Source organism: Podarcis pityusensis (assembly GCF_964106645.2).
Source record: "Podarcis pityusensis genome assembly, chromosome: 5".
NCBI classification, from domain to species: Eukaryota; Metazoa; Chordata; class Lepidosauria; order Squamata; family Lacertidae; genus Podarcis; species Podarcis pityusensis.
Genome location: NC_138032.1, coordinates 81621394 through 81647417, shown reverse-complemented (window position 1 = coordinate 81647417; position 26024 = coordinate 81621394). Strand labels below are relative to the sequence as shown.

Sequence of the window (26024 nt, the reverse complement as noted above, 5' to 3'; positions counted from 1 at the left end):
CGCCTGCTCTTCTGTTACTGTTCCTCTTCAGTCCTACTCTCTCCCTATCACAGTCTGCATCCTTGGCAATTTCCCCATCGCCCTCCAGATGAACCTAACTCCTAGCCCTTCCTGCTGCTCGCCTGGCTTCGCCTACTTCCTTCCCCCTTCCCGACAAACCGCTCTCCTGGATTTTGGATTCTGACCTGTGCGCTGGAAAATATAACCATGGACTCAGCTTCTTCCTCTGGCCCAGGTTAGGCCTTCCTGATCAAAAGATAAAATAAACAAAACATATATATGTATTTTTAAAAAAACAAACCCTAACCAGTCTGACTACACTTTCGACCAGCCTATAAGCAGATCTGGATTCAGATTCTTTTTTACTTATAAGTTCTAGTGGAACTGAAGGGACGCACTCCCAAGGATAGAACATCAGGATTGCACCCTTGCTGACTGAAGTAGCCTGAGTCATCCGGTTGTTTCATATGATTCATGAGGATTCCATTGGGATGAACATTCCTGAAGGCCCATTACCGAAGGGAAATAATCCTGGCAACAAGTTGCTAAGAGGAAGGGCTACGAATGTCAAACTAATGTTGCAGCCTTCCAAAAAACCTTTCCCACATCTGGGAACTGCTTTCATTTACACACTCTTAGTCTTGCATGTTCCTGTATGCACACACACACAAAACAGAAACCTTTGCATTACAGTGCTATATTTCAATAGAGGAAGCTCAGCATCAAACAGCACATGACTGGAAGAAGCACATTTTTTTATTCATGTGTGTGACGTGAGTTGCCACGTCTCTTTGTTTACCAAAAAGAAAGCTGGGGTGGGGGGTTGATTCAGATCTGGATTGTGGCCATGGCATGCAGAGCCTGTTAACCCTTTCCCCACCAACATTTCCCCACTGTTTTCTCGTTCAAAGGCAAATCTATCAAATTTGCACTTTTCAGAACGATATGAGAATTGAAACACAGCCATCTTTTGAAAATTCAACACTTCGTTGAATTTTGCAGCGGAGTTCTCCAAGCAAATGATGGTTACAAAATCATCTATTTTAGGGGGAAGTTTGCTTCAATATTAATATAACAGTGAAAATAGCATACAAAATGCATTACGTTGGGGGAAGTCGATTGCAAAAATAAGCATACTCGTCAAAACTGCACACAAAATGTGGAAGAAATTTGCACTAAAATGCTGGTGAATTTTCATGAGATTTTTTATTTAATGAAATTGCTGCAGAAATGTGGAGAAATGGATTTAAAACTGGAAGAATAAGAAACTGAGAGAACCAAAATTGGCAGATCCTTCCACCCCTATCTGAGACCAAGCTCCATTGGACTCAATGGGGCTTACTTTTGAGTAGAGCGGCATAGGCTTGAGTTGTAGATGCCTACAGCCATACTAAGACATAAGAGTAGATCCCACATATAGGACTCTATAATTGGCTGGGCACATTGCGGCGTACCTGGAACACAGCAGCACAAACACAGACAGAGCTGAACTAGCAGGAGAGTTCTAATGGTTTGGGATGTCTCCATGTTCTTTGTCCCCCCCAATACAAAATAAGAGCCATTCCTTAAGATCCCTTGTTTACTGTTGCTATGTTTGTTTCTTGATATATATATATTTAAGGAACACAGTAAACATGTTATTGCTGATGTGACGAATTGCCTCAAAGTACTTTATCTTGGCACACAAAAGCATGTACGTGTATTACTTTTATTCCAAAGACACATCCAATGGGACCTGTTTGTAAGCCAGAAAAATGGCATTTATTTTTGGGAGGGGTCAGTTCTAAAGGGTGGAGGGATAGGGATAAATAGAACTTGATACACTGCATCTATATGTTTATAAAAATGGTCAGATAGCTTCATCTTTCGGTGCCAATTTTCAGCACAGTGAACATTTTTTATGGCCAAAGTTATAAGCCCCTCTGAAACCAAGGGGTTTCGGTGGAAATTATGACATCACCTGGACTACAAACCAGAATAATGAAAATAGGGCATGTTAACTTCTGCGGCCAAAAAAATGCTCCTTTGGGAAGGGAGGAGGTGAGGATTCCAGTTTCAACCAGCGCTGCAAATATAGTAGTATAAAATCTACAAGGAATTGGGTAAGAGGTCATCTAATTGCCCAGAGCTGTATCAGCACATTAGCATTTAAGACAGGATGAAGCAACTGCTGCACTGGGGTTATAGCCCCATCCACTGTGTTTCACTAGGGTAGCAAGCTGACGTGGAAAAGGATCGTGGTAGGTTGTTGCAACTGTTGCAAAAAATGGCAGAGGCATCATTACACAGAATCATAGAATCACAGAGTTAAAAGGGACCTCAAGGGTCATCTAGTCCGACCCTCTACAATGCAGGAATCTCAACTAAAGTATCCATGACAGATGGCCATCCAACTTCTGCTTTAAAACCCCCAAGGAAGGAATTTGTTGGGCTAGGGTGACAGTGTGTTTTATTCCACTTCAATTGTGCAAACCTAAAGTTCTGGCATGAGACCGAATCCCTTGTGCAAAATACTGAGACTGGAACACTCAGAATCTGGGCTTTTTGGTGGCTTGAATTGAATTTTAGGCTGTCAAAGGTGACACAGTGACAAACCTTGAGAGTCCCTTATACGAGGTGCACATAGCTTAAAATAAAATAAAAACCCCAGGGAAGTTGAGAGTTCAGTTAATGAGACGCAGTCTTAGAGGAACTTTCTAATTCTTGTCCAAAGCTCTGCAGGGAGCCTTTTCATCCGCTGAATGCTAAACAACCGGCTACTTATACTAAAGAGAAGCCCTACACACATGAGCACTATATTAGGGACAAGGGTGGCCATTCACTCTGCAAATAACATTTCACGCATGTGCAGACACAGCCTTCCCATTTCTTGTCAGTGAATAGCCTCCAGCCGAAATGTCCCTGCAGTTTCAGTCTACTAACCTCCCTGACCTTTTTTCCCCACAAAGGGGAGGTGCACAAGTTAAAATTTGGTTGGCCGACCAACCAACCCAACACTTGCTTTTGTTTTTGAGTTTAAAAATAGGCACATAATTTTATGGGTGTTAGCCGGGATCGCCAATGAGGGAAGGGTGGAGGAAAGGTATACAGTATAGGGAAGCGGGAAATGAGCAAGGACTTTGTAACTCCAGCCCATCAATAGTTGTTGTCGGATTCTGCTTCAAGCCTCTGCTTCCTGCAGGAAACGTCATGTCAATCTGACCTATGGCTTGAAGCAGCAGCAGCAGGGAGGGGGAAGCAGGGGCCAGCTTTCGTGCTGCTGGGCCTTTAAATGCTCCAAATGGGAGGGAAATAGCAATGTGGAGAAATACTTCTTTTTAAAGAGCAGCACACTTAAGAATTAGGTTTTGCCTCCTGCAGAGCTCCTTGGGGATTAAATGTTTGGCTAAGAAACTTTTATTGCAATTCCATTTTAAGCTGTAGATCTGAAACCATTTTGTTTGTGTGTATGTGTGTATACATATATTGTTCCAATGCAGTCCAGCGCACTTGGCAGAGCAACGGACATAACTGCCAGAATTTAAAAGAGATCAATCTTGAGGTCACTGTCGGAAGTAGAAGGAATGCTGAATCTATGGTGTAGGCGCCCTGATAGAGTATCTCTGAAGTAAATATATCCATACGCAGGAAAACAGAAAAGGGCCAAAAAAAAGTTCAGTTTTCTTTTCAAGATTGTGATCTGGAATGTTAATTTTTCAAATGATGCTTTCCCAGATGAATTGGTTGTAACTGTGGTAAACAGCAGCGGTATCATCTGAATGACGCTGATTGCTTGAACCGTCACTGCAACTTATTTTAAAATGAACAGAACAAATAAATAAATGAGGTTTAGTTTTCAAGTGAGGCTTACAAATTCTTGGAAGCCGGGTTTATTTTCCACCATAATATATGTCAAGAGGAACAGGCTTATTGCTCAATAAAATGGAAATTAATTGGCCTTTAGAAAGAAACATGTCCTCATACTTCATAACTTCTAGACTGGGGATTAATGGAACAAACAAAATAGGCTTCTGCGAAGCCATAGCTCCATGTAAGAGATGTAAATCTGCCCCACATGTGGATAGGCCCTTTCATTTGGAACACCATGAAAGCAGAATTGCCAAGCAACTAGCTTTCTTTTCTGCTTCAGACCGTCAAACCAAGAGACAAACATTTTTCAAATAAAAAGTTGGGAATAATAAGTGACAGTTGCTGTCAATAAAATACAAGACTGGAGTCAGGCTTCTTCATGTGTTGCTGCAATTCCTACACTAACAGTGCAATCCAAAACCAAGATCCACCAGGATGAGTGAGTTTGGATATGGCAGGCCCTGGGCTTTCCCAGCTGAGTCAGAAATACATTGGAGTAAGTCCCTCATGCCAGCTCAGCGGACAGAACTTAAGCCAGTGGAATTTACAGTGGCGTATTTCTTTAAAAAGGGGGGGGTGCATGTGTCAGAGCAGGACAAGACGACTCAGGGTACTCTTGGGCAGGAATTTACTGCGGAATTTGTGCTGTTCGTGGGTAAAAGTTTGTTTGCGGCATCCTTTATTTATTTATTTATTTCCCGCCCATCCAGCTGGGTTTCCCCAGCCACTCTGGGTGGCTCCCAGCAGATTAAAAACAGAATAAAACATCAAATATTTAAAACGTCCCTAAACAGAGCTACCATCAGATGTCTTCTAAATTAGATAGTTGTTTATTTCCTTGACACCTGATGGAAGGGCGTTCCACAGGGCGGACACCACCACCAAGAAGGCCCTCTGCCTGGTTCCCTGTAACCTCACATCTTGCAGTGAGGGAACCGCCAGAAGGCCCTCAGAGCTGGACCAGGCAGAACGATGGGGGTGCCAGCCCTTATTTTTTGTTGTTGTTCTATCTTTAATCACACACATTATGTCATACCACACACAAATTCTATGAAGCGGGAAGAGGGGAAACTTATAAAATCAGACCACAGGTGTGGAAGCTCAGAGTCAGTCTGTCTTACCCACTGTTGTCTGCTCTGGCTGGCTGTTGCTCTCCCAATTTTTGGGTCCATGTCTTACCTAGCTTTGTTAACTAACTAGGTGGTGTTCATAGTTCATTCCCTCTCCACTGGACCTCACAACAACCCTGTGAGGTAGGTTAGGCTGAGAGATCGTAACTGGCCCGAGATCACCCACTGAACTTCATGGCTGAGCAAGGTTGGAAGTGTGGTCGCCAACTCTTTAACCACTATGCCACACTGGCTCTAACTTACCTAGATATTTCTGCCCCACATATTCTATTTTCTTTCCAATCCTTGGTTTTTAATTTTACTCCCCAGGAGCATGCATACCAAAGGTGGAAGAATCCCTTCAAGATGCGGTTTCATTATCAGTTTGTTTAAAATGTTTCACAGTGCAAAGTAATACAGAAAGAAAATGTAGCCACAGTTAGCCAGGATTTTCTCTTAGGCCACATGAAATTCAAGGACTGGTTGTGCATCTCCTTAAACCAAGTACATTGTGAAAGGGTTTTTATTTTATATAATTTTTGGAAAAGGGGTGACTTTTCTTTCATTTTGAGTCAGAGGTGACTTTAATTTGGTATTTAACTGAGAGATAGTACTGAAAAGACATAGCAGGAAATCCCTGCTTCAGACTTTACTTCTGCTTTGAATTCAATCTGTGGCTTTAGACCAGCCACAATTCTGCAGCTTCATCCTCCATTTACAATATGACAAAATGTTGGGAACTAAGACAGAATCTAGGATGTTAGCATAGTGGGGTTCTTGAATTAAAATGAATAAATAAATCCATTTTATATAGCAGACAAATAGTCTGACTAATCAGAAGGAAAACATGCATAGCTGGCCAAGTGGGAATGATTATATTACTGCAATAGTAAACACCATGTAACTGCAAATTATTTCTTACATTTTATTCCTCTGGGATTTTAATTAGTCGTCGCAATTAGCTTTGTTCTAATTCCTGCATGTTTTCGAAATGTGAATTATTTGCTTTTGATGTCATTTTAAGAGGCCATGAAATACTATAACTCTCTGCTGAAATGATATAAATGCCTGGGCATAAATAAACTTACTTAGATTGGACAGAGTGTGTTTCTTGTCTAAGGACAGCCGCATGTATTTCATGAGTGGGGATGATAAAAGTGTCAGACTGAAAATACTGATAATTCATTTACCATTAAGTGAGCCAATTCTAGTATTGATTCTGGTAGTAAGCACTTAATCTGGATTGGCAGTGGAAATTACCAATCAGGTGATTGTAAAGCTGCTGCAGTGCTAGACCACCCAACCAGAACTGTCAGACACATTCAAAATGGTACCCCTGCCATCGGCAACCAATACTGCAGGAATTCACACTCTGTGTCCTCACAAACCCTCGTAAGAAGAGCTTCGTAAAGGATGGCATTCGTTTTTTAAATATTATTAAATGCACTGGGTTTGTTTATATTGAGGAAGCTCAAAATTTGATGGCTGTGTCGTTTTGACTATTATGTTTCTGGTTTTAGTTTAATTTTATTGCCATTGCGCATATATATATATATATATATATATGCGCATGCTTCTTTGTATATTGTAAGATACTTTGAAACCCAGTTCAGTCCCCAAAAGTGGAAATCAGTTAAGTAACACCTGTGCTAATAAGTAATGAAAAGGGCAACCTGCAACAAAATGTTACAGTGTATTTTCACTTGGTTAGAAGAATACTTCTCTTAGCTGGTTGGCTGGAACTCTTATGTCCTCTTCCATTCCATTCTATTCTACCTCCCTGTTTTCAAATTTTCTTTTCCAGCTGAAAATCAATGTCTAGTGAGCTTGCTCCATCCTTTGGGTTTTCCCAGAGTTTTCTTTTTCTTTTTAAACTGCGAATCTCAGGGTTTTCCCCAATTTTAGGGGTGCAAGGGGCACACCAGGGGAGGAGAGGGAGGAAAGCCCTGCTGTGCTAGTGGAAGTCCTTGTGTGGGCTTCCATTAGTGGGACTCATTAGGTGGAACCAGCCCCAAGTTTTCTTATTTTCAAAAACCAGTGAATTTTAGGTCACATCCAATCCATTTGAAGTACAAAGAATCTTCGGGACTGTATAGTTTGTTAAGAGTGCTTGGAAATGCAGTTCTGTGAGGGATAAACTACAGTTCACAGGATTCTTGGGGAGGGGTGGGTGCCATGATTGCTAAAGCAGTATTAATGTGCTTTAAATGCATTATGTATGTGATCTGAGTTTGATCTGCAGACCAGCCTTCTCCACTCAGATACTCTCCAGGTATCATTTGACTACAGTTCCCATAATCCCTCACTGCTGTTAGTGTAGTCTAAAAATAGACTATACAAGTTGTCTTTGTATAGTTTTGCCCCTAGCAAGAAATTTTCTCCTAGCAACAGGTCTCCCCAGCAACAGGGTTTCCTTAGCAACAGACTTCTTTATTAGACGTGCTCTGAAGGGGAGAAAGAAATAGTCTGTTGCTCTGTCCAGATGACTGAAGACAGCAGGGAGGAGGCATGATTCTCTGTATATACTTTATTTTCCTTAGACCAGTAGTTGTATAATAATAATAATAATTTTTTATTTATACCCCGCCCTTCCTGGTTCAGAAAATCGGGCTCAGGGAGGCTAACAACAAATTTAAAACACTTAATTGATGTTGCAATGTTAATTGTTCAATTAATACTTTAAGCAGAACTGGAATTGGCGAGGAAATCACCAATAGATGAACTGAACTAAGAAAGAAGATTCTGGAAGGTTTTCTGGGTGAGTCTGCTGACTGAAAAAGGATCCCCAAATGATTGGCATAGTGCACTGACAGTCTATGGTTCCTGGGACTGATGGCAGTTGGTGTTCAACAGCATCTAGAGAAGACCAAGTTGGGAAATGCTGCTCCTGTCCATGAGACGCCAACAGTGTGACAAAGAAATGGAAATGTAGGCGATGGATAATTGGATGTATCCTGGATTTCACATATGTGCCATAGACGGTCTATGGGGCAAAATAAATGAGGTGTCACTTGGGGCATAGCTGATGGAGGAGTTAAAACCTACCCCCTCCCCAGATACCAGGGGTGAATTTGGCCTACTCTCCGATCTGTCCCTTGGTGAACCTTATTTCTATCTCTGGTTTTAGTGAAAGGTTGCCATTCACCTACATGCCATTCATTCCTTTGCAATATACTTGGGGACAGGTGTTGGGTGGTCCACCAACAGGAATCCCATGGGAGAAGGCAATGCACATTTTGCTACTGTTCTAGAACATCCCTCAGTGTTAATGTAGGCAAAAAGCTGCACTAGAATTCTACTTCCCACCTCAGCATTCTACCACTTCATTCCCACCACAAGCTGTTGCATATGTAGACCCAGCCTGAATCTCCCACCTACTTTGATTTTTCAGTCTTGCTAGGCTTATTTAGGAAGGTATTATTTATCTCTGTGTGCTATCAGAATTTTCTTGGATATTGAACTGCAATGGAAAAGCTTTCCTGCTCTTCTCTTTGGGAGTGGGAGTTGATTTATGCAACAGAAGTTCTAAAGACTTTGGTTTTGCAGTAATATAACAGTGCAGCGTTTTTACCCCACTAAAGGAATTTTTCTAAATTATCAGCATCGTACTACGGGCCTACATAACTCAACACAGTCGATGCAAATTAAGTGCCTTTATTGTACAGTGAAAGGAGGAATGAATCGCTTGACTTTGGATAGGCAACCTAACGTTTATTTTTCATCACTGAAAAGACCTCTTAAAAACCAACTGCTCAGTTTTGCCATTATGGTAAGGCCAAATACTATGTGTACAGAATGGAGACGTTTGGCTTTTCTGCATTGGCATACGACCCAACTCTTTAAATCTAAAGCATGTGAATAATTTAAAATTCCTTCCTTGCACAGTAAGGCAAAAAATTGCTGCAGCCTGACAGACAAGGCTAAAAATTTACAAAGGATGTGATGAAGAACAGACGAGGGGGCTTATGCCAGAACTAGTCACACATGGCTTGATAACGCCAAACTTAGTTTTATGGCTTACCTTTACTCTGAAGCAGGGGCATTAATGTATCATTGCTGCTGAAGCCTTTGCTGCTTTTCTTAAGGGCGAGTAAAATTCCTGTCACATCAGGAGAGGAAGGTCCAGATATTGTGCACCCAAACACACACCTGAGAGACCCAATGGTTCTGGTGGACAACAATGGCAGCATACTGGCAACATTTATTCTAGAATCAAGGGAGGCAGAGAACTTGTTTTTTTCACTGTAGCCTACACAGCCTAGATCTGATGCTCTCCCCCTCCTCTTTTTTTGAAAAGCACTTCTTGAGAAACACGATTCATTTGAAAATAAAAGCAACTGTGTCATAAGCTGCTCTTACTCAGCTGTGATATCTAAAGTTTATTTTTTTAAAGAGAAAGAAATCAGACAAAATAATCCCTCAGTTAGAAAGAACATGAATCTGTATTTACTGCAACTTTTTGTGCATGTGTGATGGGGCACAGACATTCATTCAAAGGCTCTAAACATAGATACACACACACACACAAATCCTGACTTTCTCCATTATTTTCAATGGGTAGCTCTCACTTCTGCTGAGGGTTTGGGGGTGGGGAATAACTTCAGAAAGAACCAGGAAGTTGCATTCCCAGACAATTAATCTGTGACTCTAATTTTCCTATCTCTACTCATATCACTTTCCTTACATGCCAGTCACAGCCATGCAAGAGGTCCCAGATTCAATCCCTGACGTCTCCAAATACGGGTGGGAAGGACTCCTGCCTGGAACCTGTAGAGCCACTATCAGTTTACTTCAATGAAAGCTGAGCTAGATGGGTCAATGGTATTGCATTTGAATAAGGCAACGGCTTATGTTCCAGCGTGACTTCACTTGTCTGCTACAATAATACAGGTGGGGGTCCCACACAAAATGATTCTGCAGATTGCTGCCTGCATAGTTCAACTTGCACCTCTGCTTCTGTGAGAGCTAGAGACTTGCCTTTTTTCATTTTCTTTCAATGAAAGCTGGGGATCTGAAAAAAGCTCCTGAGCCAAAGGGGCACCAGGGACACGGCCAGAATCCTGGCAAAACCTGGCCAACTGGGACATATGTCAACCCTAATAAGAGTCTAATAATCCGTACGCCCTTTCAGTCACTGGCTTCAGTGATCACTAACCCAAAGCACTAGTTAATTGGCTTGATTCAAGAACATTAAATCCCTTCTAAAACGTCAAGCTCTAAAAGCAGTGGCTTAATAAGAGTTGGGGATATTAATGAACTTCAAGCACCAGTTTAATACATCTTGATGTCCTAGAATCCATTCTATATTCTAGGTATTAAGCATTGCCATGTTAACAATAAACCCACTGCTGCTAATATTGCTATTAGTAGTAGAAGCAGCAGTATTCTGAAAAGGGCACTTTAAAAATAAAGTAGAACAAAACATGAACTCATTTTACGTTTGCTATCATTCTACCTCTTTGATGGCACAATTGGCTTTTATGCACCAAGCCACTATAGTCATCAGGGTTTTATTCAGAAGGCAGCTACTGTGATGAGAAAAGCTAGAGGGACAAAAATATTGGTTAAACACAAAAGCATTTTGTGGGTGGTGGTGCTTTTTTATTTTTTCCTGTCCAGTTTCTTTGGTCAGCATGCCGGTCACATCCACAGGCACCACCACGCAGCCTTGCAAGCCCTCTCTAATAACAAGTCTTCAGAGGCTGTCTGTTTCCCCCTCCCACAGACAGATCCCTCCTTTGCCGTTTCTTTTCAGCCCCGCAGCAACACATTTCCAGCTTGCTTATTTTGATCCCTTAACCTGTTGCTATTTTTGCTCCTTGTTCAGTCACTTTCCAAATATTATACCTAGCTATGTGTCAGTCGTCGTCACTGCGTGGACATGGGCAATGCCAAGATAGGACAAAACTGGAAGGCGAAAGGAATCCGCAAGCAAAGCAAGCAACCCTCCTCCTTCCCCCCCCCAAGTCCACAGATGAACGGGGAGAAGCTCTCTGAATTGCAAAGGCATGCAGTCCTGGAGGGGGGAAGGGGGAATTGTATCCACGTCCACATATACACACACCATCCCTTGTTTCAGACTAGGGGAGGGGGTGTCACAGCTCAGTGGAAGAGTGAATGCTTTGAATACAGGAGTTCCTAGGTTCCATCCAGTTAAAAAGGATCTCCACCTGACAAGGGATGCCCACCTGAAAAGAAATATGATGGAAGCCCAGCCCACAAGCATGCGAAAGGCCCAAATCATACTGCAGAAGTTAGGATGTCAAGAAATAGGAATATACATCATCACAAGCCACTTTCCTTGGGTGGGGTAAGGCGATTGGGCATCCCTGATGGCTGAACCAAGGGTGCTTTTTATATATATATAAAAGTGTATTTATAATATGAATACAATGAGAGCAGTCCAAAATTAAGCGTTTTAAAATTTGTTCCCTGGGAGTGTTACGCATGGGAGTGTTAAGCACGCACCTGTATTATACCCACTGAAATCAATGGGATGTAATAGTGTGTAAACTTGGATGGGTCATGCCCTATATAGTTACTTTGTTTTCCAGCTTTATTCTATTGCCCCATCCTTACACTCAATTCAACAGAACATCATCATCATTATTATTATTATTATTATTATTATTATTATTATTAGAAGCTGCAATGCTGGTGGTCAAACCTTCTGTGCTTTAAAGAACCCCTTCTGTGTTGATTTGTCTGCTGAGCAATGTTTGCATGTCTGCCACAAACCTCCTGCATGTTACGGAGAGTTCAGGAATGTATAGTTAGATGTGCACAATCAGTTCAAATAGGAACCTGACCAGACCTGAGGGGGTCTCACCATTGCTAAAGGCAATCAATCCCAGAACATATTCAACATCAAACCTCTGATAAGCTTCTAAGGAGCCACAGGGATCCTGGGAACAAGCGTTAGGCTGGATCTACATTGACCTGTTTAACATTATTTCTCCCTATTAGAACGATATTGGATATCCCATTCTAAAACATCACAGGGCATACTTGTTAATTAAAACATTTTTTACCTTGGTTTTATTCATCAAATGTAAGTAATACTCAGCCACACCATTTTTCAAAACCCTGTTTCTTTCTGTGGGTCACTGGTTGCTCTGCTCCATCCTCTGGTGTCATGTTTTAATTCTTCCTCCCTCCCTCTATGTCCTTTATTATTTGCACATGTCAGTATTTCAAAATTATTTCTTTATGTATTTATTTGGAGAAGCAAAGTTAGCATTTTAATCAAGAGTGTGTGACAGCTAATTAGGAAAAAGGAAAACAACTAGGATTTAGTTCTTGTGGCCTGACCTTCTTCGTAGGTAAGTAGGCTTTACATTAAAATAAAGTGATAAAAACGACAAGGTAATAATGCATTATGAATGTAAAAAGTAGGACGTCGTGTCCATCTATGTTATCAAAACCCTTCCCTAACCCTTACTTAACATTAAAAACCATGAGTGTAGATCTGCCCTTGAAAATAACTCCATGACTTCAAAGCCTTTTGAAGCCATGAATGAAAGCATACCATAGAAATACTCCAGAGCATTCATGCCATCTTTGGCAAGGGAAAGCCCAGCTGACCACCCTTCCTTAGTCCAAATATGGCGTCCTGGCCCAAGAAGTTCCTTAGCTGCTAACTCAGCCTGCTTTGGGAACCAGGATGCTCCCAACTAATCAGCAAAGTGACATCACCACGCAGCATGGGTAAGATGTTTCCCCAACAAGCGATCCTTATTCCATCTGGTGTCATCATCACATTCCACATGTGGGCAGGCAGTGTGCTAAAAATGGATGGGGTCAACTGCTAAAGAACACCTTGGGCCAGAACAGACACCTGTTTTGGGGGTGGGGGGAAGGGGTGCCTCTTGTGAGGCAGCTCTGGACAAGGCTTCACTTCCTTGCTTGTTTTCAAGGTTTCCTGGGGCAGGTAATGAAATCCATGGCCCAGTTCAGTCAGCAGCACGTTTGCAGAATTCTTCATGGGCCAATGTTATTCCCACAAAGTCAAAGAACTGCCCTGCTGCAACCTTCGCATTTGCTATAAGATCTGACCCACCCAACTGATGTCATTTTAAATGCATCGTGAAGAGGTAATGGGAATAAAGCAATTTTAAATCCACATACCCCCATTCCAAGGAAATGTGCTTTATTTTCTCTTCCACTGCACAAGGACATTATTCATGTTTTCAGCTTCCAGCTAAAAGCAGAGGTTGTGATTATTCCTAGTATTTATATGGCACTTTCTGAGTACAGGGGTACCTCGGTTTAAGAACAGCCCTGTTTATGAACTATTCAGTTTACAAACTCCGCAAAACTGGAAATAGTGTCTTGGTTTGAGAACTTTACCTCGGTCTAAGAATGGAATCTGAACGGTGGCGGGGCACCTCATTAGGGAAAGCATGCCTCAGTTTAAGAACGGTTTTGGTTTACGAACGGACTTCCAGAATGGATTAAGTTCTTAAACCGAGGTACCACTGTATTCGTAGCATGTCATATACATGATCGCCGTTATAGCCCCCATATTGCAGCTGGGGGTGGAGGTGTCTGAGGCTGGTAGAATAGAGGCTTGCTTAGTTTCCCACTGAGTGGCAAATTTTGAACCAGAGACCCCCATTTCATGTTTTTATAGTCCATCTCATGCATTAAATCCCGCAGTGTCGATGGGGCATTCTTCAGAGAATGCTAGCACACATTTGCAGCCTTTACCACTCAACCACACCAGCATTTAAAATGATTTTACCTCACTTGAGGATGGGCAGACCAGTCCACTTCCAAGCTATGTCAAGTGCGCATGTATTCATAAGTCTGTTCCACTGTTTCCACATGAATCTGCAATTCTTTTCAGCCACATGAAAATTCATATTTAAATTTGCGTTTCAATACATCACAAGCTATGTAAATATGTGTTTTATGTACACGTTTCTAAATAATACATTTATCTTAAAATATTCATTTGAATAACTTTTGGGTCATTTTGAGCTGAGCACTATATCACAAAACTCTGGAGGGTATTTATGTCCCCATCCACACTTCAATCAATCAATCAAACACATTAGTCCAGGAGGCTCAGACTGGGTCAGTTCGTGTTGGAATTTGCAGAGATCTAATACCTCAAGAATCTCTAGACTCATTACTCAGATAGACACACACACACACACACACACACACACACACACACACACACAAATGAAACAGCAGTTATTTGGCCTTCAAACACCTACAATCTAAGGGCTAAACATAATTACAAATGAGATTTGTTTTACATATATCTGTATACTGACAAATTGAGACTGGTTTTGTACATGGACGCAAAGAAGAGGGGGGAGTACAGCTGAAAATTACAAATGTGACAGAAATGTGATTTTATATTTTTTTGTTCATGGAAACTTGCCTGAAGAGCTCAAAAACATAACCTTGTCAAAAAATGTGAGTTGGGAGGTCCCCCAATTCTCAATTTTGTCCCGTTAATATTTATCAGTTTAAGAGGTTAAGAGGTTTGAAAGCCTAAGTTTTCCAACAGAAGAGGGTTGGGTTAAAAGTGTTAAAGGAAAGAACACACAATACAGTGGTACCTCGGGTTAAGAACTTAATTTGTTCTGGAGGTCCGTTCTTAACCTGAAACTGTTCTTAACCTGAAGCACCACTTTAGCTAATGGGGCCTCCCACTGCTGCCACCGCCGCGTGATTTCTGTTCTCATCCTGAAGCAAAGTTCTTAACCCGAGGTACTATTTCTGGGTTAGCGGAGTCTGTAACCTGAAGCGTCTGTAACCCGAGGTACCATTGTATTGCAACTAACGGTGTGAATACAGGAAGGACAGTGAAAGCAAAATATCCCACACAAACAATGGTTGAATTAGAACGTTCTGCCTTAGTTTAATATGACAAGAATAAGTCTCAGTGATTTTCACCTTCTCCCCCAGTGTGGCTATAAGGAAGAGTTTGGAGCCATTTACTTGTAATTAACTAAATCTTAACATTACATCAGAACATTAAACTTTGCTTAATCTTAACTGTGGTTTGTTTAAACAAGGCTGCTTCTTAAATCATGGTGTGAAGTTGACTTGATTTAAACAAACCATTGCTAAGATTTACCACAGTGTATCAGGCCTGGACGACACAGAATGCTGCAATTACAAAAACAAAAAAAAATTAACTGGCTGATGAACATAAGGGACAAGGTAATTGCTATTATTTCCCCAATAATAAATGAAATAGGTTATAATTCCAATTAGACTGAGATGGTTTCCCAATGAAGTCAATGTTCAGTTTAGAGGTCCTACCAATGGAGGCATTGGGTCAACAAGGGTCAAGATGGGCATCAAGAGAATGAATTCTACATATTGACTGGAACTATTCACTGCAGATTTCTAATAGATATTATTGTACTGACCATTTATTATATATTCCCTATCACTATGCATGGCTACATATTGGATGAAGAACATGGCTGCTGATCTCTCAGTTATCTCTCTCCATGATGTCACTGTTTGTCCCACTTATAGACTTTCAGCCAGATTTGTGATCTTGTAGAAGGGCTAAATTGCTACTAGTTAATCCATTGCATTTCCATCTCTCCCAGTCTCCCATTTTGGTCTTCTCATATTGGCCCTTGTCAGCTCCTGAAATGTGCCCTACTGTATAAAGCCCTGGTGTACAGATACACCAAAACTGAGGATCAGTGCTGCTGGAAGCAGAAAAAGAACTCTGAGTAGTCAGGTTGATAATGGTTGATGTGTATGAGAAAGTATTTGTCACAAACTAGCAAAAAAAAAAAAAATCATTCTGAAAGCAAGTGAGCTGAATGCAGCCAGAACAACCAAGTCCTTTCGGAACTGTGTTGCAATTAGCTGTTGGTAGAACGAGTCCCTGTGGTATCAAGAGAGCTGGTGTACCATAGTGTCTAAGAGACAGGTCTGGGAATCAGGCAGTTTCTGGTTAATATATCATCTCTGCCATGAACCTGTTCATAATAATAATAATAATAATAATAATAATAATAATAACAAGGCCGGGCTCAGAGCGGCTTACAAGCAATAATAAAAACAAGTTAAATGATTACAACTTAAAAACAAAATTAAAAATACAACATTAAAATATTGAAACATTAAAATATTAAAATGTAGCCTCATCGCAGAAGGAGAAGGAATAGTGGCTGGGGCAGAGGCACTTACCTGTCCTCCCACTACATGAGTCGCTACTGCTTACCAGGAGGGGTGAGATGGTGGGGAGGTCAGCCTGGTACAAATGCACTAGCAGGAATGTCAGATTGGCTCTGCTGGTGCATTGCATTCACACCACACTGACTCAACTGCTGCCTCACTCTTCCCACCCCAGATAAGCAGCAGTGACTTGCCTGCCACATGGTCAGGTAAGTGCCTCTGTTCCATCATGCTGTCTGCCACTGCCTATTCATTCATTCACCTATATTCATCACAGCCCTGTGAGGCAGGTTATGCTAAGAGAGAACCATTGGCCCAAGGTCACTCAAAAAGTTTCGTGACTTGACAATTACTACCCTGGCAGCTGTTGTTGCATATAAAAAGATTGTTTTTTTCATATGTGGTAATTGCCACTAAATGGAAATCTCAGGGCACACCAACAAAGGAAGAGTGGATTTGTAAATTAAGTGAGTATATAGAATTGGAAAAATTAACTTCAATTATAAGATATCAATCAAATCAAAAATTAAGAATGGAGTGGAAGTATTTCAAAGATTATACTGTATGTCAAAATATTGTTCTAAAAATGACATGCTAATAGGCTTAGAATAAAAAAATGTAAGCAATAACAAAACCAATAAACAAAGAAGAAAAAATCAGAATGTAACAAAAATAATTTATTGTAGAATGCAAGGAAAAAAGGTAGAAAGAAATATAAAGAAGTCGAATTGCTGTGGAGGGAAGTAGGGGGTGGATGGTGAGATTTATAATTAAGTGTATAATCAAGTAGCTGTTGTAATTTACCGGTAGATATGATATTTTATGTGAGGGAATCATTGGGAATTTTGGTTATTATGTATATATGTTAAGTTTCAATAAAGATCTTTGGAGTGGGGGAAGTTTCTTGACTTGAGTGGAGATCTCAAGCACGGTCTCCCTTGCATACAACACTCTAACCACTAAACCACAATGGCTTACCAACTAGCCTTAGTCCACTAGTGATGGTATCTTTCAGCCTCAGTTTGCCATCTGCAACAAGGGATAGTAAAATTGATGGACCTTACGAGATTGTGAGGATTACAAGAAAATAATGCATCATAATGACTTGGAACACCTGAAAGCTAAGTAGCATCGTGAAGACCTGTCCTATCACTTAAGCAGGGTGTTCAGGGGAGCAGAGCATAATGGCATCCAAGCAGGGAGGGGCAAATATTCAAATTATTTCTAGTATACCTTTCCATGCATGTGTTGAAGGCAATTCAGATAAAAGGAAATATCAGTAACAATAATTAAAATTAGTAAAGCAAACCAAAGTATAAATAAAGCCGCATCAGAAAACAGCAGCAGAAATTTCAAAGACATCAGTTTCATAAAATGTCTTCAATGGAATATCCAAGCAAAGAAAAGCTTTCCTCCAACACCTAAAAGAAAGCGCCAAGCAGACTTCTCTGGGGAAAGTTCCATAATCATTGTGCCAAAACAGAAAAGGCCTTGTCTCCAGTAGTCACCCACCAAACTCAGGCTGAAAACATCTAGGCCTGGGTTGCTGATGATCTAATGGGCAGATTCATAAGCAAAGAGGGTGGTCCTTCAGACTGCCAGATCCCTTGGCACACTTACAGTTCCACGTAGATCAACAGGATTCACTTCCAAATAAACATGTTCAGACTGAGTTGTTAAAGACAGCAAGGAATCAACAGAAACACAAACTCATCAGAAATCTTTCCTGGGATGAAGTAAAAAAAAAAAAGGGAAAGGAAAGGAAACAGGAAGAAAGCCCCTAAAAGACTGCAAAGTGCTAAGGCTTCAGTTTAGGGAAGGTACTGTAGAAGACAACTTTCACAGATTACATGCAAGGATTGGATTAGCTTTTTATTCACAATGCAGAGGAAAAAGTAATGTCAGTGTACTTTGCACTGGGTTTGTTTTAAAATAACAGTTTGCCTTCATAGTAACTTGATCACAGGGGGGGTGGATAGGAAGAACCTCAAACTTAATAAGCAGTTGAAGGATGCATGACTTAAAAGAGGAAAACAACGAAAGAGCCTAGCAGGGATCAACAGACCTACAGTTCTGTGTTCTTTGGAAAGTAGCAGGCCCTAAACTTGTGAGTTGGCATTCTTCAAAGAAGTTGCAGAATTATGAAAAAGAAAATTTCTGTCACATTCCTGCATTGATAAGACTAACAAACTAAGCAATTCCCAAATAAGTAGCCATGTTAGTCTGCTGAAGCCCACAAAGAATCCTGTAGTACTTTAAATAATAACCTATTTATTGTGGCATAAGCTTTCAGACTAATCAAAAGCTTTTGATCTGGCAAATAGCTTTTGAAGATGGGTGGTGTAGGAGGATAACACATAGCTCTGTTCCACTGAACTGGCATTGCAACCTGGACCAAAACTTCATTTCTCTTTCAAAGCAGCTCCCAGGAATCCTTTGATAAGTTCACAAAAGTTGCTAGACTACACAAAAAGATTTACTAGTCTGCCTGCTCACATACGCCTGCACTGGGGGCCTAAAATTTAAAAAGAACCAACTTTCGTAAAGTTCCTTACCTGCTTAGCTGAGGACCATTCTTACTCTAGACAAGCAGCTACTTACAAACCACACCACTAATTGGCACTGGTATGCCAGTGAAAGCTACTATAAGATGATGTCAAATAGTAATATCAAGTACCCAAGTCCAAGACATGGCCATATTTAACAGATGGAATGGCATGGCAGGGGTATCACAGGGTGATGTCATTGCAGCATCACTAAGGGTTACATTGGGAAAGGTACCATTAGGGGGTGGGGTAGGGAGAGCGATCTGACTGTGGCAGGGTGCAGATTCACAGCAAAGGTTGGCCCAAGATTCAACAATATTTTTTTCAAAAGCAGTGTAACTGGAGAGCATGTTCTGGGTATTTACATATCTCATAACCACAGAAATATTATTTATTTGTGTGTATCCCATCTTATTTCCTCAAGTTCAGAAAGTGTATCATGCACCAACACAGTTCCACATATACAGAGGACAACAGATATCCAGCTACTTTGTTTTAACCAATTTGCAATACAAGAATATTTACAAATGGCTCTGAAGTCACTTCTTTTTGAAAGCAATCAATATGATTGCCTGGTGTTCACAATAGACTCTCCCAGGTTCAAATCCCTTCTTCCTTTGAATATTCTGCAAACTGCATCACAAATAAAATGACCTGACACAGAATGATACTGGGATAAGTAATGGCAGATTTATTAACAAGAGGCTCCCTAAACTCGTTTTCTAAATAAGACCCATTATACACATGCCACTTAAAGATCCTTGGGACCTCTCTTCTGCTATTAGCATGCATGTTTGAAATGCGGAGATGAAGTTCTAAATACAAATGTATCGGGGGTTTTAATAACTGCTGTCCTGGTAGGAACTTAGATGCACAATTTAATTTCAACCCTTCGGCAGATGCTGGTGTCACCTATGTGAACTGAAGTAAAGTACCTGAAGCACATTTTAAACCCTCCATCTGACACTTTCCCCCATAGCTATATACATTTGGTGGGAAGTGTAGCAGTTTATTTCCAAGTTCTGCAGCAGGAAAAGAGGTCACAGTACCTGTGGCAGAAGTCACCATGCCTCTGGCACTGGTTTTGCCTTCTTGACAAAAATCCCCCCCCCCCTTACACACACCCTACATGCAGATAAACATCCTAACTGAAACACACATACAACAAAGCCAAATGAGCGCCCCATTTTCTGCCGTGCCCATGATGGCATCTATTAACTCTCCTTTCCCTTCAAATCCCTCAATCCATTTTTTTAAAAAGGTGAAAAGACCACATGTTTTTAAAAGAAAAGGCACTGCATAAAGGTGAAACTGCCAACCTTGCCTTGCTGGGGCAGAGAGACTGCTGGACAGATAATTTAGGCAGGTAAAGTTACACACCATACAGTGAGATTGCATCCAAGTTTGGTCCCAGGCCCAACCCACTATAGACCAGCATCCTGGCTAGCTAAGTAGGGAAGTGTCTTCCTCTTGCAGTAGATGAAGGGGGATACAGTGACATTTGAAGAAAGTATAACCACGCACAGTGACAATGCCCACTAACTGAAACAGAGGAAGATGGAAGATCCCCCACCTGATGAAGTATTTTAACATGCATATGTGACTTTGCTCCAAGTCTGAAAAACCAGTCTGGGGCTTTTCTGTTGGTTAATAACATAATACTGTATGTGGTGATTCACAGAGGTACTTAAGAAGATACAGTCCCTTTCTCCTCAGGAAACTTACCATGTAAATGTAGGAGACACCAGAGAGAATGAAAATGCAAGAACACTACTTAGAAACTTTCCCGGGCTAGAAAAGCCCAGTTGTCTTTTGAAGTTAATAATAGCATAATACTGGTCAGCTTAACTCTCTCGCTTTTTAAAGCGATGGTGCTAAAAATGATTGCTGACTTGTTGAAGATCATAGAATCTGTAGAGTTGGAAGGGATCCCAAGGGTCATCTAGTTCAATGCCCTGAAATGCAGGAATCTTTTACCGAACCAACGTGGGGCTCAAACCTACGACCCTGAGACTGACCCAGATATCTCCGTCTTCCTTCCCCACCTCCAGGCCCAGCGACCCTATCAGTATTTATATCACCGAAGTTTAGGATATAGGTAGGCAATTCAATCAGCCTTACTCTGATCAGCCCATGTAATCATTGACCACAATGTCAACAGGAACCAAACCCACGAGCGCGAGCGCACCTTCCCGCACACTCTCAAGCGCGTGGGCAAGGGAGGGAAGGTAGTTTCCAACTGCAGGATTTTCACTGGACTGCAAATCCAAAGTAAACCCCCACATACACACCAAAGAGAGAGAGAGAGAGAGAGAGAGAAATCTAGATGGGAAACTGAAATCAACTTTGTTCCAACTCGAAGCGCACTCCAAAATGAACACCCTGTTCGGAATGCTTCGTTTGTAACAGCCTAAGAACCACCAAGCAAGCAGTAAGCAACGCGTAAAAACCAGTTGTTTTCCCAACGTTTCTGTAGGACAAAATTCTGAACCGTTGCCTCGAAGAGTGCGCCTGGGTTCTTTAGATCTCCTGCATCTCTGACGCGGAAGAGAAACGTCTCTCCAGAGGCCGCCTACCTACCCCCTTCTGCATAAATCTGCTAACTCGATTACCAAGCGCTCCACGTTTCAAAGGAGAAAGCGGTTAAAAAAAGAGGAGAAGGAATTAAAAAAAGAAAAGCGCATTGGAGAGTCAAAGGGCGCCGAGGACGGGGGAGAAAATACTTGCAAAGCATCATGGCGGTGCAAAAGTTTTCAGAGGGAGCAACTTTCCGCAAACTTTTCCCAGTTGTTCCCTCCGCCGCCCCCCGTCCAAGCAATGGTCGCTCGGCTCTTCCTTCCCCCAGCCGAGCAAAGTCCAGCCCTTTCCAGCTCCATTTCAGAGGCCAAAACCACAACCAAGCAGCTTATTTCCAAGTGGGGGTCAAAAATCGGTATTTATCATCATCATTTTTTTAAGCGCTCGTTTCAGCTGAGGCTGAGTGGCGGAGGAAGGGATCGCGTTACCTCGTTCCTTTGGAGCTGGAAGAAGCTGTTAAGATAGCTGGAGCTGAGGGAGGAGCCCAGCTCGGCGCTGCTCTTGCTGGGGTAGCTCAGCTCCGGGTGCTGAGACGACGAAGGCTCCGGTCGGAAGGCATCGAAGGCGCTGGCCTGGTGCGTGTCTTGCAGGGACAGATAGACCCAGTTGAGCAGCTGCGCGGGCTGGTAGACGGAGGCAGCGCTGGTGTCGATGGCTGACAACAGGCTCATCCTTGCCCACCCGAAGCTGCCCCACTCGGAGATGGTCTTTCCCCCTCCCCTCCCCTCCCTCGCTGGATCAACTTTCCTCCTCCTCCCCGCGGGGGACTTTTGCTACCCTGGACGGCTTCCTCGTGGGCCCCTACCAGAGGGGGTGGGGGAGAAGGGAGGGAGGGGGGCTCCTCTCCGTTTTCCTTGCGCCCTGAATCTTTCCAGCTCCCTTTCCCCCCCTTCCTGTCTTTCCTAAGGCGATCTGAGCCCTCCAAGCTCCAGCACGCCGTCCACCCCCAGCATAGCTGCTGATCTACGGTGGCAGCAGCAATAGCAAAGTTAGGCAGAAACTTTCTTTGGCTTTCCGCCCCCCCTCCCTCCTTCCTCTCCTTCCCGCGGCTCGATCCGCTATCTGTCTTTATTCTCACTCCCTTAGTCTCCCTGCTGGAGGGGAAGGGCGCCTTGAGTTATTCAGCAAACTCGTCGGGGCTGCCTGTAGGAACGCGACCATTGGGGAGCGGGGATTGGGGGGGACGAGCGGGGAGCGAAAAGGGCATTGGCTCGCGAAAGTTCCGTGCAGCGACCAAATTTAAATACGGGGGTTGTTGCGGGCCAATCAAAAAAGGGACCGCGCCTCCTTCCCTCTGTTTCACCCCGCCCCCTCGCTCCCGCCCCCGTAAGAACACGGCGGAATCCACTCTGGAAGGCCGGCTTCGTACGTGACTGGAACTATAGCATCATAGTGTCGCAGAGCGGGAAGGGACCCCAGCGGTCATCTAGCTGTTTGCAAGAGCTTTGCTGGATCAAACTGAAGAATCTACCTCGTCCAGTGTCCTGACTCCAGCAGAGCCAGCTCAGGAAATCTCCAAAGGCATGCAAAATATTCCTGCATGGCAAGGGGTTGGACTAGATGACCCTCATTGTCCCTTCCAACTCTGCCATTCTGTGCCTGCTTGCCATCATGTTTTGTGCCTACTTTGGAAGCCAGGAGCTGCCATTGGCCTCCCTTTTGCTTACCGACCTTCCAGTAACAGGCTCCCTTTGTGGTCTCCTTCAAACCCTAGCGCTGCCTTATCTTCTAAGTTTGCCGCCCGTGTGGGGAAGTCCATCCATTGGCACAGTTGTGGTACAATGGGTGCAAGCTGTAGCATAGAATCAGGTCTATTACACCAGGACCACAACCTTAAGTGATACCAAACTTGCTGAAAAGGCTGGCCAACAATGCTGTTTTTTCATTCACCATTAATAAAAAGCAAGAGAATGTTTTGTCTAAAGCCTCTCTCAAACCTGGGCTCCTTGAGGGGAACTTGGCTCATCTGCAAATTAACCGTGTGAATTTTACAAAAGTTCAGATGCAAGAATTGCGACAAAAAACAGGAAGACACACACATGCACACACATGGCAAAATAAAGAGTTGCCCTCTTTAACTGACACCATGCCCCTCCCCAGATTTGCTTTCATATTGCTGTAAGGTACATCAGCTGGAGCTCTTGAGCTGAAAGGTTCACTATATGTGAAGTTAATCAATAGACTAAATAAATAAATTGTGTCACAAGGCCAGTGGGCATGCAAAGCCATGCAGCTTTCTCCTGCCTTGCCTCTGAAGTTTTAATCACAGCACACACGTTATCTGCAATTGTTAGCTAACTTAAAATTAAAATTGTTCCAATCTTGCAATGCAGCCAGAGCTCCATCTCATGTCTGCTCCATACCCTAAGACCAAAGTGGGCAGCAAGATGTAGTTGGATTCTAATGCCCATCAGCTTCATCCATTTGGAGAGCAACCATGAATTGTGGGAGCTGTAGTCTAGCAAGATCTGGAGGGCTGCAGGTTCCCCATCCTTGCCCTAACGAGTAAGACTGTGGTTCTCAAACTTTTTTTGCTGGGCCAAACTTCCAGAAGAAACATTTTCTTGCACCACACCATATATTTTTATTGGTAAGAAATACATTGGAAATAAAAAAGAAACAACTCCTAGCAGTACTTTATTGATAACTTAGAATACAACTGCTTTATAATATGATCATGGCACATCCAGAAAGTATAAAACAATGCAGCTACATAAGATGAAACATTCCCAAAATCTAATTATAAACGAGCCTCTTACACATGTACCATATTTTTCACTCTATAAGACGCACCAGACCACAAGACGCACCTAGTTTTTGGAGGAGGAAAACAAGAAAAAAAATATTCTGAATCTCAGAAGCCAGAACAGCAAGAGGGATCGCTGCGCAGCCAAAGCAGCAATCCCTCTTGCTGTTCTGGCTTCTGTGATAGCTGCGCAGCCTGCATTCACTCCATAAGACACACACACACACATTTCCCCTTACTTTTTGGAAGGGGAAAAGTGAGTCTTATAGAGCAAAAAATATGGTACCTTAAATGTGTATACAAACTCAATGAGTGGTGTGAGCTTGCTTTTGCAGGGTAATCTCATATATGTTGGGTCCAATTTGAGACAGACAAACTCTCATCTCCTCATCAACTCCTCAAAGAACACAAAAGATTTCTCTTTTGTGATCTTTCATATTTGTCAGGGCTGAAAATCTCTGTTCACAACAGTATGTCATGGAGAACTGTAGAAGAATAGCCAACACTTTTGAAGAGAGGCATGGATACTGTTTCTGGTTGTATAGTTATTTGGATACTATACAGTGGTACCTTGGGTTACATACGCTTCAGGTTACAGACTCCGCTAACCCAGAAATAGTGCTTCCGGTTATGAACTTTGCTTCAGGATGAGAACAGAAATCGTGCTCCGGCGGCACGGTGGCAGCAGGAGGCCCCATTAGCTAAAGTGGTGCTTCAGGTTAAGAACAGTTTCAGGTTAAGAACGTACCTCCAGAACGAATTAAGTACTTAACCTGAGGTACCACTGTACTATACCCAGGCGTCAGCAAACTTTTTCAGCAGGGGGCCGGTCCACTGTCCCTCAGACCTTGTGGGGGGCCAGACTATATTTTTTTGGGGGGGATGAACAAATTCCTATGCCCCACAAATAACCCAGAGATGCATTTTAAATAAAAGGACACATTCTACTCATGTAAAAACATGCTGATTCCTGGACCGTCTGCGGGCTGGATTTAGAAGGCAATTGGGCCAGATCCGGCCCCTGGACCTTAGTTTGCCTACCCATGAACTATACTACAGTGGTACCTCTGGATGTGAACGGGATCCATTCTGGAGCCCCGTTTGCATCCAGAAGCAAATGCAACCCACGTCTGTGCATGCACGGGTCACGATTAGCTGCTTCTGTGCATGCACGTGACGTCATTTTGACCGCCTACGCATGCGCGAGCGGCGAAACCCAGAAGTAACGCACTCCGTTACTTCCGGGTCGCCACAGCACTCAACCCGAAAATACTTATCCCAAAGCAACTTCAACCTGAGGTATGACTGTACAGTGGTACCTCTGGTTGCAAACGGAATCCGTTCTGGAGTCCAGTTCGTAACATGAGCAGAACGCAACCTGCGCCTGCGTGTCTGCGTGTGTGTGCGTTGTGATTCGCAGCATCTGCACATGCGCGTGACGTCATTTGGCGCGTCTGCACATGCACAAGCAGCAAAACCCAGAAGTAACCCTTTCCGGTACTTCCGGGTTGCCGCGGGACATAACCTGAAAATGCGCAACCTGAAGCAAACGCAACACGAGGTATGACTGTATACTGAAATGTTTAAATGTGTGGTTTTTTATTGTCCTTGAATCTTCTCGCCATACTTGCCATCATCTCATGCCACGCCCGTTTTGCATGCTACACCCTTTGAGAACTACTGGCATAAGACCTCCCCAAAAGCAGTTTAGCCCAAGATGCAAAGCATAGAATTGTACCAATGCTAGGAGCCTTCTGCTCAGTTGTGCTCTGTTGTCACTGTGCAGCAGAGTATTGCATCAGGCTGAGTGTGATGATATCACCTGGATTAATGCACTTAGTCCAGTGTCTGAATTCACTTTCAGCAAGGGCAACACATTACATTATTTAGGGGTAGGCTTAACCTTTTTGTTAGCATGAAGGAAAAGGACTGTCCAAAAAAAGGTAAAATTCCTGCATATGTTTGGTTTGGGGGTTAAAACTTGCTGAACCTGACCTGTCCAGGAATCAAACTGAAAGTGGTTAAAATAACTGA

At 42.6% G+C, this 26024-nt stretch overlaps 1 protein-coding gene and 1 long non-coding RNA gene across 3 annotated transcripts in view; one reads left to right on the top strand and one right to left on the bottom strand.

Annotated features, from left to right (window-relative positions):
• ZCCHC24 (zinc finger CCHC-type containing 24) overlaps positions 1 to 22401 on the bottom strand; it is a 121039-nt gene extending 98638 nt beyond the window's left edge. For both annotated transcript variants that reach the window (XR_013986585.1, XM_081006122.1), the window contains exon 1: positions 21673 to 22401. Coding sequence is in view for 1 of the 2 variants with exons in the window: in XM_081006122.1 (XP_080862248.1) it covers positions 21673 to 21915 (243 nt within the window). In the remaining variant the exon portion in view is untranslated. The remainder of the gene's footprint in view (positions 1 to 21672) is intronic.
• On the top strand, positions 6930 to 8072 carry LOC308477804. The gene is made up of 2 exons (XR_013986712.1): positions 6930 to 7476; positions 7646 to 8072. It is a non-coding gene; the product is annotated as an uncharacterized lncRNA (long non-coding RNA).
• Positions 22402 to 26024: the final 3623 nt, after the last annotated feature.